Below are 15000 nucleotides of genomic sequence, written 5' to 3'. Positions count from 1 at the left end.
GTCCATCCCTGCTGTGGTTTAGTTAGCTTCGGTAGTTTGTGTTGAGGATTTCCCTGAATGTCACACAGAAACCCATTTACACACTGAGACTTGACATGAGGAACTGAGTGTGTGTGTGTGTGTGTGTGTGTGTGTGTGTGTGTGTGTGTGTGTGTGTGTCGTGAACGATGTCTCAACAGGAAGATGTCCTCAGGCAAGCTTCTCTAGAATACTCACAATCCCTCACATGCTGTATGTCTCTGGCTGTGCTTTTAAAAATACCTCACTGTGGGAGCTGACGAATCTCTCGCACACACACATTTTGGTGGGAGGGAGAATAAAGACACTTGTTATTTTAGTATCAGACTATTATAGTTTTTTTATGATTTGTTTTGTTTTTTTTTTTGATTTTATAGTTTTAGTAATTTATTGTGTCATTTTTGTATTAGTTTTTGTTTGTTTTGTTAGATTTAAACCTTTTTCCTTTAAATTTTTTTATTCGTGTCTTAAAATATCTTGAATGTAACTCGACACCCTTGCCTCATTCAGAATGCGCGGTTCTATGAATATGCAAATGAGCCCCGCCTCCACTCACTCACTCACTCAGAGATCCACTGGTTGTCGATCACACGTTGATCTGATTGGTTACAAGGTAGTTTGTGACGTCAGAAACACCAGCGATTTCAAAGCGTGTTTTTGAGACTGTCTTTGGTTCACTGCAGTTTTAAGGAGGAAATACTTAAGAATTTACACATGGTTTGTCTTAAAGCAGATTAAAAACACCACATAGACACATAAACAACATTAAAAGCTGGAGTTTTGACCACATGTTGATGTTTGTGTGTTTCAGGTGCTGAATCAGGTGCACCCGAAGCTGTCGTCCCAGCAGGAGGCGCTTCAGTACATCGAGGGCCTGATTCTGGTGCTGCTCAACACACTCTGTCAGGCACAACCGCGCACCGTTCAGGACGTCGAGGTGAACGCCGTCGCCATGACAACCGCCGCCAAAACGTTACAGGGATAGTTCACCCAAAAATGAAAATTAGCCCATGATTTACTCGCCCTCAAGTCATCCTAGATGTTTATGACATTCTTCATTCAGACGAGTAGAATCGGAGTTATATTAAAAAATGTCCTGGCTCTTCCAAGCTTTAGAATGGCAGTGAACGGCCATTTCTGTTTTTAAGTCCATAAAAGTGCATCTATCCATCATATATAGGTAGATGCACTTTTATGATGGATAGATGCACTTTTATGATGGATAGATGCACTTTTATGATGGACAGATGCACTTTTATGATGGATAGATGCACTTTTATGATGGACAGATGCACTTTTATGATGGATAGATGCACTTTTATGATGAATAGATGCACTTTTATGATGAATAGATGCACTTTTATGATGGACAGATGCACTTTTGTGATGAATAGATGCACTTTTATGATGGACAGATGCACTTTTGTGATGGATAGATGCACTTTTATGATGGACAGATGCACTTTTGTGATGGATAGATGCACTTTTATGATGGATAGATGCACTTTTATGATGGATAGATGCACTTTTATGATGAATAGATGCACTTTTATGATGGACAGATGCACTTTTGTGATGGATAGATGCACTTTTGTGATGGATAGATGCACTTTTATGATGGATAGATGCACTTTTATGATGAATAGATGCACTTTTATGATGGATAGATGCACTTTTATGATGAATAGATGCACTTTTATGATGGACAGATGCACTTTTGTGATGGATAGATGCACTTTTATGATGGATAGATGCACTTTTATGATGAATAGATACACTTTTATGATGGATAGATGCACTTTTATGATGGACTGATGCACTTTTATGATGGATAGATGCACTTTTATAATGGACAGATGCACTTTTATGATGGATAGATGCACTTTATGGACTTAAAAACAGAAACGGCGACTACTTGACGCGGCGACAATTCAGTCTCATTTGACGAGTGAACGTCAAGAACATGCCAACAGAAATATTAAAATTATATTTTGCATAAAGAAAATAGAGCATGTTTGTAGAATCGTTATTCTATTTTAACAGTTTCCTCACAATTAAGCACAATAACTCTCATGACCGTATTTGTATTTAAATTAGTGTATATTATATTTGCATTAGGACTGTGCAACGATTAATCAAATTCCAAAATAAAAGTTGGCGTTTAAATATTATATGTGTGTGTACTGTGTATAATTATTTTGTATACATATAAACATGCATGTATATATTTAAGAAAAATTTGAAATTTTATTAAAATGTAATAAATTATATATAGATATATATACACAGTATTATATACATGCAAATATTTCTTAAATATATATACATGCATGTGTGTGTATTTATATATACAAAATAATTATACACAGTACTACATTAAGTAAACGCAAACTTTTATTTTGGATGCGATTAATCGTTTCACAGCCCTAATTTGCATATACGCATTCATTGCACTAAATTTATACTGTTGCTTAATTAAAAAATAAAATAAAAAGTGACAAATTAGTCTTTAAATTAGGCTTTGTTTTTTTCTTGGGTGAAATATGAGCCGGATCTGAATCTGACAGACCACAAAATATGAAAAACATGGAGTTATGATGCAAGAAAGGCGTGTTGCTTGGAGACACTGAGCATCATGGGACTCTCTATAACGCATATCTATCTTTTATTGTGTGACTGGCTTTAATGTGTTTCTTATTTCTGACTCCATGAGCGTTTCAGACGGCGTCCTGATCTTCACGAACTCACGCTCCACCTGTTTGTTTTTGTGTGTTTGGTCGTTGCTCACAGACGCCGGCTGTGAGATGGACAGGTGCTTTAGTTTGTGGTTAAGACCTCAACCACAGAGCATGCTAAACCGGCTAGCTGGTTTATCATGCTCGGGTCCCTCAGTCCGCTTGTTCTCTGATCTTAGATTTCATCATCATCATCTTCATCATTGCCATCTTCATCTCTCGCATTGTACCGTGTGAAAGAATCGTGCTTCATCCCTCAGTCCTTTATCCTGTGACGCCCCACGTATAAACCCTGTTTGCTTGCTATTTCTGCTGGGGTCTCCATCTCACATGTGACTGGGTTTTTAGGAGCGTGTGCAGAGGAGTTTCCCGCACCCGATCGAGAAATGGGCCATCGCAGACGCTCAGGCTGCTATAGAGAAGAGGAAGAGGAGGAACCCGCTAGCCCTGCCGGTGGATAAGATCCATCCGCTCCTGAAGGTAATGAGTTTTAGTTACACTGTGCCTTTAAATAATTCATGCGCAGAATAAAGGGGCGGGGCCTGGGTGAGTTAGTTAGTAGTGTGTTAAACTGGCGGTTATGGAAAGGGGCGGGACATTTCCCAAACACACTTGAAGCGCTCGACCAATCACAACACACTGCTCCAGCCGACCAATCAGAGCACAGTGTGCTTTTCAGGAGGAGGGGCTTCATAGAGACAGGAAGTAAACAGAGCGTTACTGACAGACTGGGAAGAGAGGAGCCGCAACAATGGAGAATATGAGGAGAATAATCAACATTCAAGTTCTAGCAGAGCCTGAACACAAAACTTTTGGCATAATATGGCTTCTTGCGGCTGGTTTGGACAGAAACGCATAGAATTAACATAGAAAAGATGTGATTTATTTCATAATGTCATAACTGGTTGGCATACAGTGTAAAGTCATCACAATCTATGAAGAGAAATATTTGATATAGACGCTTCTGCCTCGGTTAGTCTTTCAGTTTTGATTGTTTTAATGTCTTTTAGGGCGTATTTGAGTCACTTTCAGTTCATCAGTTTGAATTTATTAATTAAACCGGCCATTTTTTAGACATAATTGAATAGAGAATCAATAATTTACTAAATTGTAATTTAAGATTCAAAGAAATTCAACAGTCACACATGGAAGCAAATTTTCTGCATCCTACAAATTAATATATTATAATAAATATATATTATAAAGACGTTTCACCCTGTAAAGCCTGAAATAATGGTCAGAAAAATCTCATTTTTGACATGTAAACAAAATATAGTTAAAAAAGCACAAAAAAAATGCATATGTGTTTTTTTGTTGAGAATCATGTTAGATGCATCAGGCTTTTATAGTTCATATAGTCTAATATAGTGGGAATATGGAGGAAAAAAACAGCTCAATTTTATTCAAAACCTCAAACTGAGCAAAAATATGCTGTTTTCTGCAGATGCTGATATTAAAAGTGGAGAAATTCTGATGCTTGTAATGTAAATCAGTGAGATCTGAGATCAAAGCAGATACTTACATAAAATGCATATAAATATTATGTCTTAAGATGATATTTAAATGCTTAGTTTTATGATCTGTAGTTTTAAAACATATAATGCAATGCAATACAATGATGATTGACAGATGAACAAATAAACCTTTGTCAAAAGCCTGATGATCATATTTGATACTCGTGATTTTTATAATAAATGATGATTATAATCAAGTAAACCTGCTTCAGTCCAGCTGAAATATTACTAACAATATATGCGACTATAAAGTCGAAATTATATATATATGTTACTGTTTTATTTTAATTATTGCTTGTACACCCTCAGTTATTTTAAAAGTGCTATATAAATAAACATTGAGTTGAGTTTGCGTCCTGTAGATGGCGATGTTACTCCACACGCCAGTCTGCAGTGTGTTTCACTGGCACCTGAAGTAATCACTTATTCTCTTATATAATTCTCTTAAATAATTGCTTTGCTCGTTTGTGTTCATGTGTCCATCAAGCATGAGTGAGTGAACTGATCATGTGATGGTGGTCTCTCCTGCAGGAGGTTCTGGGGTATAAAATCGACCACCAGGTGTCCGTGTACATCGTGGCGGTGCTGGAGTACATCTCTGCCGATATACTGAAGCTGGCGGGAAATTACGTACGAAACATCCGCCATTACGAGATCTCGCAGCAGGACATCACGGTGGCCATGTGTGCGGATAAGGTATGACATCACTGAACACCAGCCATGCTGTCCTTAACCAACTCCATGAAAAACATTTCTGTTAAATGACATAAAATAAACATTAGTAAACGAAAATGAAAAATGTTGCATGAGTTGAAACACTAAAATTATTAACTGGAAATAAATAAACTAAAACTGGAAAAAAAAAAAAAAAAAAAAAATTAAACCTTAATTGCAAAACAAACACATTTTTTTTTATAAAATGACATAAATAACGAAATGACTCAAACTTAACTAAAAATATAAAAATTAAAAATTTTAAATTCTAATTCAAATTTTTTTTTTATTAATTTGTCATTAAAAAACAGTGTATAAAATGTAATAAATATTTCTAAAAAAAATATTTTAAATATGATAAAAACAAATTCTGTGCTTGATGGTAGGGCAGCAATTTTGTGATTATCAATATGACTATAAAATAATATTAATAATAATTAGTTGTAGTCGTACTAGTATTACTAAATATAAATATAAGACATTTTGCTATAATATATTTTATTTTACAGTGAAATATAACAAGAAAAATACTATAATAATTTTAATGTAGTATTAAATAATTTTATTTTACATTACAACTGTAAAATTACAATACTTATATTAATACCTACATTTAATATGAATATGTAATATTAAATATTATATATACATGTTTGAAAAATGAAGAGAAGAAAAAATCAAGAAACTAAATATTTCAATATATATATGTGTGCGTTTGCGTGCAAATAAACATTGATTCGCTCTGAAACACGCAGTGCATGTATTTAATTAAATCGCATAAATTACACTAAGCCATATATCTGCGTTTCGGTTTTATTTTATTTTTGTATTATTAACCGTGCACCTCTAATTGAACACATCAAACGTCAACATTCAAGCAAATAATCTCCGCCCAGCACTTGCTCAAGCTCCACCCCTGTTGCTCAAGCTCCGCCCCTGGTGCTCAAGCTCCGCCCTGGTGCTCAAGCTCCGCCCTGTTGCTCTGGTTGCAGGTGCTGATGGACATGTTCCATCAGGTGGAGGAGGACATCAGTGTGTTTCCTCTGATGGACGAAGAGCCGTCGGCCTCAGAGGAGCAGATGTACTATGATCTGGTGAAGGCCTTCATGGCCGAGGTACGACAGTATCTGAGGGACCTCAACCTCATCATCAAGGTGTTCCGCGAGCCCTTCAACTCCAACAACATGCTGTTCTCCTCTCACGTGAGTCTTCCTCATCATCCTCACACTCCTCTTCCTCATCTTCACACTCCTCACACTCCTCAATATCCTCACACTCCTCACACACTCCTCTTCATCCTCACACTCCTCAATATCCTCACACTCCTCACAATCCTCACACACTCCTCACTCTCCTCATCATCCCCTCACACTCCTCTTCTTCATCCTCACACTCCTCACACACTCCTCACACTCCTCTTCCTCATCCTCACACACTCCTCACACTCCTCTTCCTCATCCTCGCACTCCTCACACACTCCTCACACTCCTCTTCCTCATCCTCACACACTCCTCACACTCCTCTTCCTCATCCTCACACTCCTCACACACTCCTCACACTCCTCTTCCTCATCCTCACACTCCTCACACTCCTCTTCCTCATCCTCACATTCCTCACACACTCCTCTTCCTCATCCTCACACTCCTCACACTCCTCTTCCTCATCCTCACACTCCTCACACACTCCTCACACTCCTCTTCCTCATCCTCACATTCCTCACACACTCCTCTTCCTCATCCTCACATTCCTCACACACTCCTCTTCCTCATCCTCACACTACTCACACTCCTCTTCCTCATCCTCACACTCCTCACATTCCTCTTCCTCATCCTTATACTCCTCACACACTCCTCTTCCTCATCCTCACATTCCTCACACACTCCTTCCTCATCCTCACACTCCTCTTCCTCATCCTCACATTCCTCACACACTCCTCTTCCTCATCATCACACTCCTCACACTCCTCTTCCTCATCCTCACACTACTCACACTCCTCTTCCTCATCCTCACACTCCTCACACACTCCTCTTCCTCATCCTCACACTCCTCTTCCTCATCCTCACACTCCTCTTCCTCATCCTCACATTCCTCACACACTCCTCTTCCTCATCCTCACACTCCTCACACTCTTCTTCCTCATCCTCACATTCCTCACACACTCCTCTTCCTCATCCTCACACTACACACACTCCTCTTCCTCATCCTCACACTACTCACACTCCTCTTCCTCATCCTCACACTACTCACACTCCTCTTCCTCATCCTCACACTACTCACACTCATCCTCACATTCCTCACACACTCCTCTTCCTCATCCTCACACTCCTCTTCCTCATCCTCACATTCCTCACACACTCCTCTTCCTCATCCTCACACTACTCACACTCCTCTTCCTCATCCTCACACTCCTCACACTCCTCTTCCTCATCCTTATACTCCTCATCATCCTCACACTCCTCATCATCCTCTCTCCCTCTCTCCCTCTCTCTCTCCCCCTCTCCCTCTCTCCCTCTCTCTCTCCCCCTCTCCCTCTCTCTCTCTCTCTCCCCCTCTCTCTCTCTCTGCCTGTAGGACGTCGAGAACATCTTCAGTCGTATCGTGGACATCCACGAGGTGACGGTGAAGCTGCTCGGGTTAATCGAGGATACGGTGGAGATGACCGACGAGACGAGCCCTCATCCGCTGGTCGGCAGCTGTTTCGAAGACCTTGCTGAGGTGAGATGGGGATATATACACACACACACATATATATTTATATATATACACATATAATTATTTTTGGTAAAGTGCAATGGCTACATTCAATGAAAATCAATTAAATATATATTTTTTTCAAACAAACTGTGAAAATTTAATTAGTATAATTTATATATTTTTTAAAGAGTATTATAATTAATAATTAATTTAGATTTTTTTTTTTTAAATAAAATCAGTAATAATTGAATTAATTTATTTATAATTTATTTTTTATAAATGTAATTAATAATAATAAAATGAATTATTTCTTAAATAATACTACTAATGTAAATTATTATAATGTAATTATATATAATATATTTAATTTAACTACTGTATATTATAATTGTGTTATATATATATATATATATAAATAATTACTTAATTTCTTTGTATATTAATTTATAAGAACGTATCTTAATTTCTAAAACTTAAATAATGTAATAGTCTTTTAATTAAATTAATATTAATAACAATACTATATTTTAATATTTTTCTAATTTATAATAAATTATTTTCATTTTAAATAAATAAAACTAGTAGTAACAGTAGTATAATATAAATATATTACTATAATAATATAAATTACAATAAATATTTTTTAAAATTGAATTAATAATAGTAATTTAATTTTTTTATTTTATTTAATATTATTTTCAATGATAATTAAATAAATCTTTTTCATATATATATATATATATATATATATATATATTCATGTATTTAAAATTCAGTTTTTTTAAGTAACTTTTATGCAAGATTTGATATTTGAAGTGTAGCGCATGTTGTGATTTGTGAGAGCGGCACCGATACGATCCTCCCAGAACACACTGGTGTCCGCTCCACCTCCACGCTTCACAGCGACTGACCCCGCGGCCTTTCACACACACACACACACACACACACACACACACACACGCTTGTTTTTCCTCATGCCGTAACAATACAGGTCACGGCGGGCTGTGCTGCGGGTCATGTGTTAACTCTCGGGTGTTGGCCATTTTCAGGAGCTGGCCTTCGACCCCTACGAGACGTACGCACAGGACATCCTTCGCACCGGCTTCCACGAACACTTCCTCAGTCAGCTTTACAAACCCGGAGCCGCCATTTACCTGCAGGTCAGAAACACACACAACACTGCAAAGCTGTTAGTTTACTTTACTTTAGTTTAGTTCGTTGAGTGTCCACAAGTGGAAATTTGTCTTTGGCTTCACTATACACCACACACAAGGACACCAACACACTATAACAATATACATAAAAAATATAAGTAATACAATAACATTCGCATATACATATGCATAGCCTACATATCCACCCCATACTCATATACCCTGGACCACAAAACCAGTCACATGGGTCAATTTTTTTAAATTGAGATGTATACATCATCTAAAAGCTTTCCATTGGTGTGTGGTTTGTTAGGATAGGACAATATTTGGTCGAGATACAGCTATTGTAAATCTGGAATCTGAAGATGCAAAAAAATCAAAACTTTGAGAAAATCTCCTTTAAAGTTGTTCATTTATGTTCAAGATTGTGCTGCATTCACTCACAGAAATACATGTTTTATATATTTACGGTAGGAAATTTACTAAATATCTTCATGGAACATGATCTTTACTTAATATCCTCATGATTTTTGGCATAAAAGAAAAATCAATAATTTTGACCCATACAATGTATTGTTGCCATACAATATACCCATGTGACTCGAGACTGGTGACGAGATCCAGGGTCACACATGACATCTGGTACACATTTCTACTCGCCCGAGGTTGTGTAAATCGTCTCCTTGATGGGAACAACTGAAATTTAGAATGTAAAGGATGAGAAGAATCCTCTATGATAACCAATGCTTTTTGTTTATCTTTTAATAAATATATCTAAGTCAGTAGACTTTGTGTTATTAAAAGTTAAACAAAAAGCATGGTGAAACCATTTCAGCTGTGAATAAAGACAGAGCGCACGTCCAAAACAGTGTCTAAAAGCTGCTATGTGACGAGGTGTGCAGCAAACAAGCTAAAAATAACCCCAGAAATAAGTGTTTATAAGCTATCGACCCCAAAAACGAGCGTTTAAGGACACAAAAGTGGATAGAGGCGATTGAGACAGTGTCACATAACTCTGAGAACTAACGTTACGCCCACTGGAGGCGACAGGATGGCTTAGCTTACAGAAATATAATATATAAAAAAGACATTTGGAGATCTGACTTCCCTGAAACTAAATGTTAACGGCACACACAGTGTATTTTCATTGCATACTGAGAGTCAGGATCCCATTCATTACAGCTGATGCTTCACGTCTATCGCCTGTATCCACTTTTGTGTCCTTAAAGGGATAGTTCACTTTGAAATTAAATTTTGGTATGTTTTAGCTTACCTCAAGGGCATCCAAGATGTAGGTGTCTTTTTTTCCGCAGTAGTTTCAATTTTGATATTTTTAGGTCAAACCGTTCTTGTCTGTCAGTCATATAATGCAGGTCTATGGTCACTGTCTCAAAGAGCATGCACAGAGTCCAAATTAAACAATTCCCCATCATAAGTACACATTGATGGCCTAAGACACGTAACGAGCGGTTTGTGTGAGAAAACGAACAGTATTTATATCGTTTTTACCTCTTGTAACGTTACACAACCACATCCAAGTGATCTGAGGGCGCGGGCGCTTCCGGTGCTTTCTTCTTCTTTTTTACGGCGGATCGCAAACAAATATGTGCATTACCGCCACCTATCTCAGAAATGGACCATTGACACTTTCCTATACTTCTTTAACCTATCAACCGACATAAATTAATAAATAAATCACCACTCCCGGATGAGTTCGCGCGAGCATACGTAATTGTTTTCTTTTACGTCGGTTTAAACATCCCGGATAAGCGCAAATTAGTACCATTTCTATTAACCGTCTTACCTACAATCTCTGTTCTGTGTAAACAATGAGTGACGTAATGTACACGCGCGAGAGATCACTTCCGGCGCTTTCCGCGCTTGCGCAGACTAAGCACACAGATCACTTGGACGTGGCTGTGTATAAGAGGTAAAAACGACATAAATACTGTTCGTTTTCTCACACAAACCGCTCGTTTCGTGTCTTAGGCCATCAATGTGTACTTACGATGGGGAATTGTTTAATGTGGACTTTGTGCATGCTCTTTGAGACAGTGACCATAGACCTGCATTATACGACTGACAGACAAGAACGGTTTGACCTAAAAATATCAAAATTGAAACTACTGCGGAAAAAAAGACACCTACATCTTGGATGCCCTTGAGGTAAGCTAAAACATACCAAAATTTTATTTCAAAGTGAACTATCCCTTTAAAGGAGAACTCCGGTCAATTTTAACATTGAGCTCATTTTTTTGTACATTTGGAGTGCTGTCAATACAGAGAACAACGACAAAAATCAGTGTTGCCTACACCGTGTTATCCTCTTTTTAAAATTTGCACCCTGTTGACTTCAATGGGGCAAGTACTAAACCTGCTTTTAGCCTCTTAACATCCTTGATGTGTCATTACAAGTGCACAGGTCATGTGAGTGATTCCTTCAGAGTGATCACGAGTGAATCTGACTGCAGTAGATGTGAAAGATATGAATAAAAATGATGTTATTTCAGCCAGCGCTCATACCTGTATTTACTTCCTGTTTTCGGTTGAAGTCCACAGTAGTCGATTGTCGAGTTCACGCGCGTGATCATAGGTAACTAAGCAACAGTGGAGAACTCGACAATCGACTTTTGTCGTTGTTCTCTGTACTGACAGCACTACAAATTTACAAAAAAAATGTGTTAAAATTGACCGGAGTTCTCCTTTAACTGCAGCAAACGGGCAAATGCTGGTCTATCTGAGTTCACGAACCCCTTCAGTCTCGAGTCAGCACGGCGAGTACCACTGTATGCACACAGAGACCCATCATACACTATAGGACCGTTTCTGACTGCTAAAATAAACTTCTCATTCATCTTGCCTCGGTCGGACTCGGCACTTAAGAGTGACGGATCACGAGCGCTCCACTGGCTTCACTCCTATTGGTTGTCGCTCCCGAAAGTCCCTCTTCATTTGCATAAAGTTGAACCGATCTCAACTTTGTCGCGTCGCCGGACACGCCCCATCCGGTCTCTGTCGCTTGTGTCGCCTTTTGACACACTTTGTGTTTGTTGTTCCAGCGCGACGTCGCAGAAAAATAGAAACTGTTTCTAAAATCGAACGGTCGCGTGTGTTCGTCGCGGCTGGTTAGGACAAACACTCTGATTAACTTGGAAAAGATGTATTTTATCGCGGTGTCGTGTCGCATCTCGTTTTTTGGGGTCGACAGTTTATAAAAACTTATTTCTGTGTTTTTTCGTCACATAGCAGCTTTTAGACATTGTTTTGTTCTTTGTTATAAGTCAGAAATGACAGTGACTTCACTCAATACAAACTCAATGGAGACAGTTGGCTTGCCCCCCCCCCCCCCCCCCCCCCCCGTGGGGGCGTGGTCTTCAGATTATGATGCGTGTCTCTCTGTCTCTATATGAATATGATCACACGATGTCTCTGTGTTTTCAGTCTATCTGTGAAGGGTTCAAAGAAGCGGTACAGTATGTTTTACCGCGGTTACTCCTGACGCCCGTCTACCACTGTCTTCATTACTTCGAGATTTTAAAGGTGAGTGTCATTTCCCACAATGCACCATTTACTGATTTCAGCATTACTTCTGAAACCAAATAGAAGTGCAAAAATAGTTACTGTCTCCAAATGTACGGAAGCCCACAGAGGACATGTGAAAAATAAAAAAAGCCTCGTTCTTTACAAAACACAAATATTTTTAATTTCTACATTTAAAAAGGTTATGAACACTTTCAAACACTGCTCTATAATGCAGGGTTTGTGTAAAAAAATGTAAATAATTTGAAAGTAAAATAAGATGCTTGTGATCATTATCATGACATTCAGACAATCGTGAATATTATTAAAGTAAATATTTTCTTGCGAAGGGTTTCGTCTGACACAAATCCTCTGGAATCGCTGCTGTAATGGATGATTGTGTTTTATTAGGGGTTCAAGCACGAAGTGCTGAAACCCTATTGTAATTGTACTGATTTTTATTATTATTATTTTTCTTCTGCCGTAAAACGCATCGTGCAGCCCAAACCGTAAGTGCTAGAGACTTGAAACTTTGCCAGATGGTAGTACAAAAATCGAGGAGAGGTTATCAAAATATGACCCCGATTGGCCCATAGGTGGCGCTACAGTGCAAAAAACAAAAAAAAATCATATTTTTGCTTAAATCTCATTAACCGTTTGTCACAGACTCAAGTGTCTTATATCATTGGAATCCTTGGGTCAAGCCGAACAAAAAAGGCCTCAAGGATTTCATTTCCGGTATGCAAATTTTCCGCCATTTTGAATTATGTCCAAAACCTACTTTTGCGAACTAGTCCCTGGTTTTGTGTCCGATCGGAACCAAACCAGTGCAGAAATGTTCTCTGGAGGCAGAATATCAATAATTATTGAAAAAAAGTTGAAATTTCGATTGACGGTCGCTAAGGGGCGCCAAAATGTTTGAAGAAGGCGGAGCCTATTTTACTAAAATGGCTATAACTCCAGAAGTAAATGAGGTATATTCACCAAACTCGGTACACCTGTGTAAGAGGTCAATCTGAGGTCATAGTAAAAAGATTGCGGCGATTGGCCACATGGTGGCGCTATAACATGAAAAAAACTTAAATCAGGCTGTAACCACCTGACCGTTAGTCCGATTGACTTGAAAATTGGTATGCAGTGTCTTGGTCCAAGCTGTCATGTATATCTATGAGGACATTGGTGTATCTCAAAAAACATGGCCGCCATCGGCCAATGAAGTTTGAGCACCTATTAGACAAGGTTAACGGAGGCCGATCGGAACAAAACTCGGTGGGCATGTTCGACTCATGGCCCTAGAGGTCTGTAAGAATTTTGAAAGAAATCGGCCACTAGTTGGCGCTAACGAGTTTTATGGCTCTGTAATCACGTGGTGTTACACTTATCATCACAAAATGCATATCATTTGATAGACCTGCTCATGCTGAACAACTTTGCCTCTAGAACCATTGCTGTCAATCAAACAGTTTATTAATTATTCACGAATATGTTAAAAACCTACTTTTGCGAACTAGTCCCTGGTTTTTTGCCCGATCGGAACCAAGCGAGTCTAGGACAATTCTCTGGACTCTTTAGATCAATAATTATCAAAAAAAGTTGAACTTTTGCATTTTTCGCATGGGTATAATTGGGTCATAAAGAAAATGGGCGTGGCAAAATGCAAACAAAAGCCTATAAATCCTAAACAAAAACTCAGAACATCACGAAAATTGGTGAGCATATGTGCCATAACATTCTAAATAAGCATGCAAAATTGTATGTAGATCGGATGATAGTTGGCGCTATAACTGTTAAAAAGCAATGGTAAATTGCCTGTATTGGCTGTAAATGGACTTTTCAATCTATTATTTCAGTGGTTAAAAGCTTTCTAAATAAATCTTAATGTCTTGAATGCTTAAATGCCTTAAAGGCCTTAAATGCTTGAACCCCGATAAATGCTGCTTGCAGCTTTAATTATTATTATTATTGCTGGGCCATGATTAATCACGATTAATCGCATCCAAAATAAAAGTTTGTGTTTACATAATATAGGTGTGTGTACTGTGTATATAATTATTTTTTAGATATAAATACACACATATGCATGTATATATTTAAGAAATATTTGCATGTATATACTGACTATAGAGTATTATAAATGTTTTATATATAAATAACACATTTTTCTTAAATATACACATGCATGTGTGTGTATTTATATATATATATATATATATATATATATATATATATATATATATATATATATATATATATATATATATATAGTACCAGTCAAAAGTTTGGAAACATTACTATTTTTAATGTTTTTGAAAGAAGTCTCTTATGCTCATCAAGCCTGCAGTTAAAAAAACAGAAAAAAAAAAAAAAACAGTAATATTATGAAATATTATTACAATTTAAAATAATGGTTCTCTTTTTTAATATACTTTAAAATGTAATTTATTTTTGTGATGCAAAGCTGAATTTTCATCAGCAAGTACTCCAGTCTTTGGTGTCTTATGATCCTTCAGAAATCATTCTAATATGCTGATTTATGATCAATGTTGGAAACAGTTGTGCTGCTTAATATTTTTTTATAACCTGAGATACTTTTTTCAGGATTATTTGATGAATAAAAACTTAAAAAGAACTGTATTTATTTAGAATATAAAT

At 37.5% G+C, this 15000-nt stretch overlaps 1 protein-coding gene across 2 annotated transcripts in view; it reads left to right on the top strand.

Annotated features, from left to right (window-relative positions):
* The window catches only part of sos1 (son of sevenless homolog 1), a 71306-nt gene that overhangs the window by 8910 nt on the left and 47396 nt on the right, over positions 1-15000 (top strand). For both annotated transcript variants that reach the window (XM_079857794.1, XM_079857793.1), the window contains exons 2-8: positions 830-955; positions 3102-3233; positions 4799-4963; positions 5974-6183; positions 7553-7696; positions 8725-8835; positions 12271-12369. In XM_079857794.1, the coding sequence (XP_079713920.1) occupies positions 830-955; positions 3102-3233; positions 4799-4963; positions 5974-6183; positions 7553-7696; positions 8725-8835; positions 12271-12369 (987 nt within the window). The remainder of the gene's footprint in view (positions 1-829; positions 956-3101; positions 3234-4798; positions 4964-5973; positions 6184-7552; positions 7697-8724; positions 8836-12270; positions 12370-15000) is intronic.

This window comes from Squalius cephalus, assembly GCF_949319135.1.
Source record: "Squalius cephalus genome assembly, chromosome: 22".
NCBI lineage: Eukaryota > Metazoa > Chordata > Actinopteri > Cypriniformes > Leuciscidae > Squalius > Squalius cephalus.
This window is presented reverse-complemented; position numbering and strand designations above follow the sequence as displayed.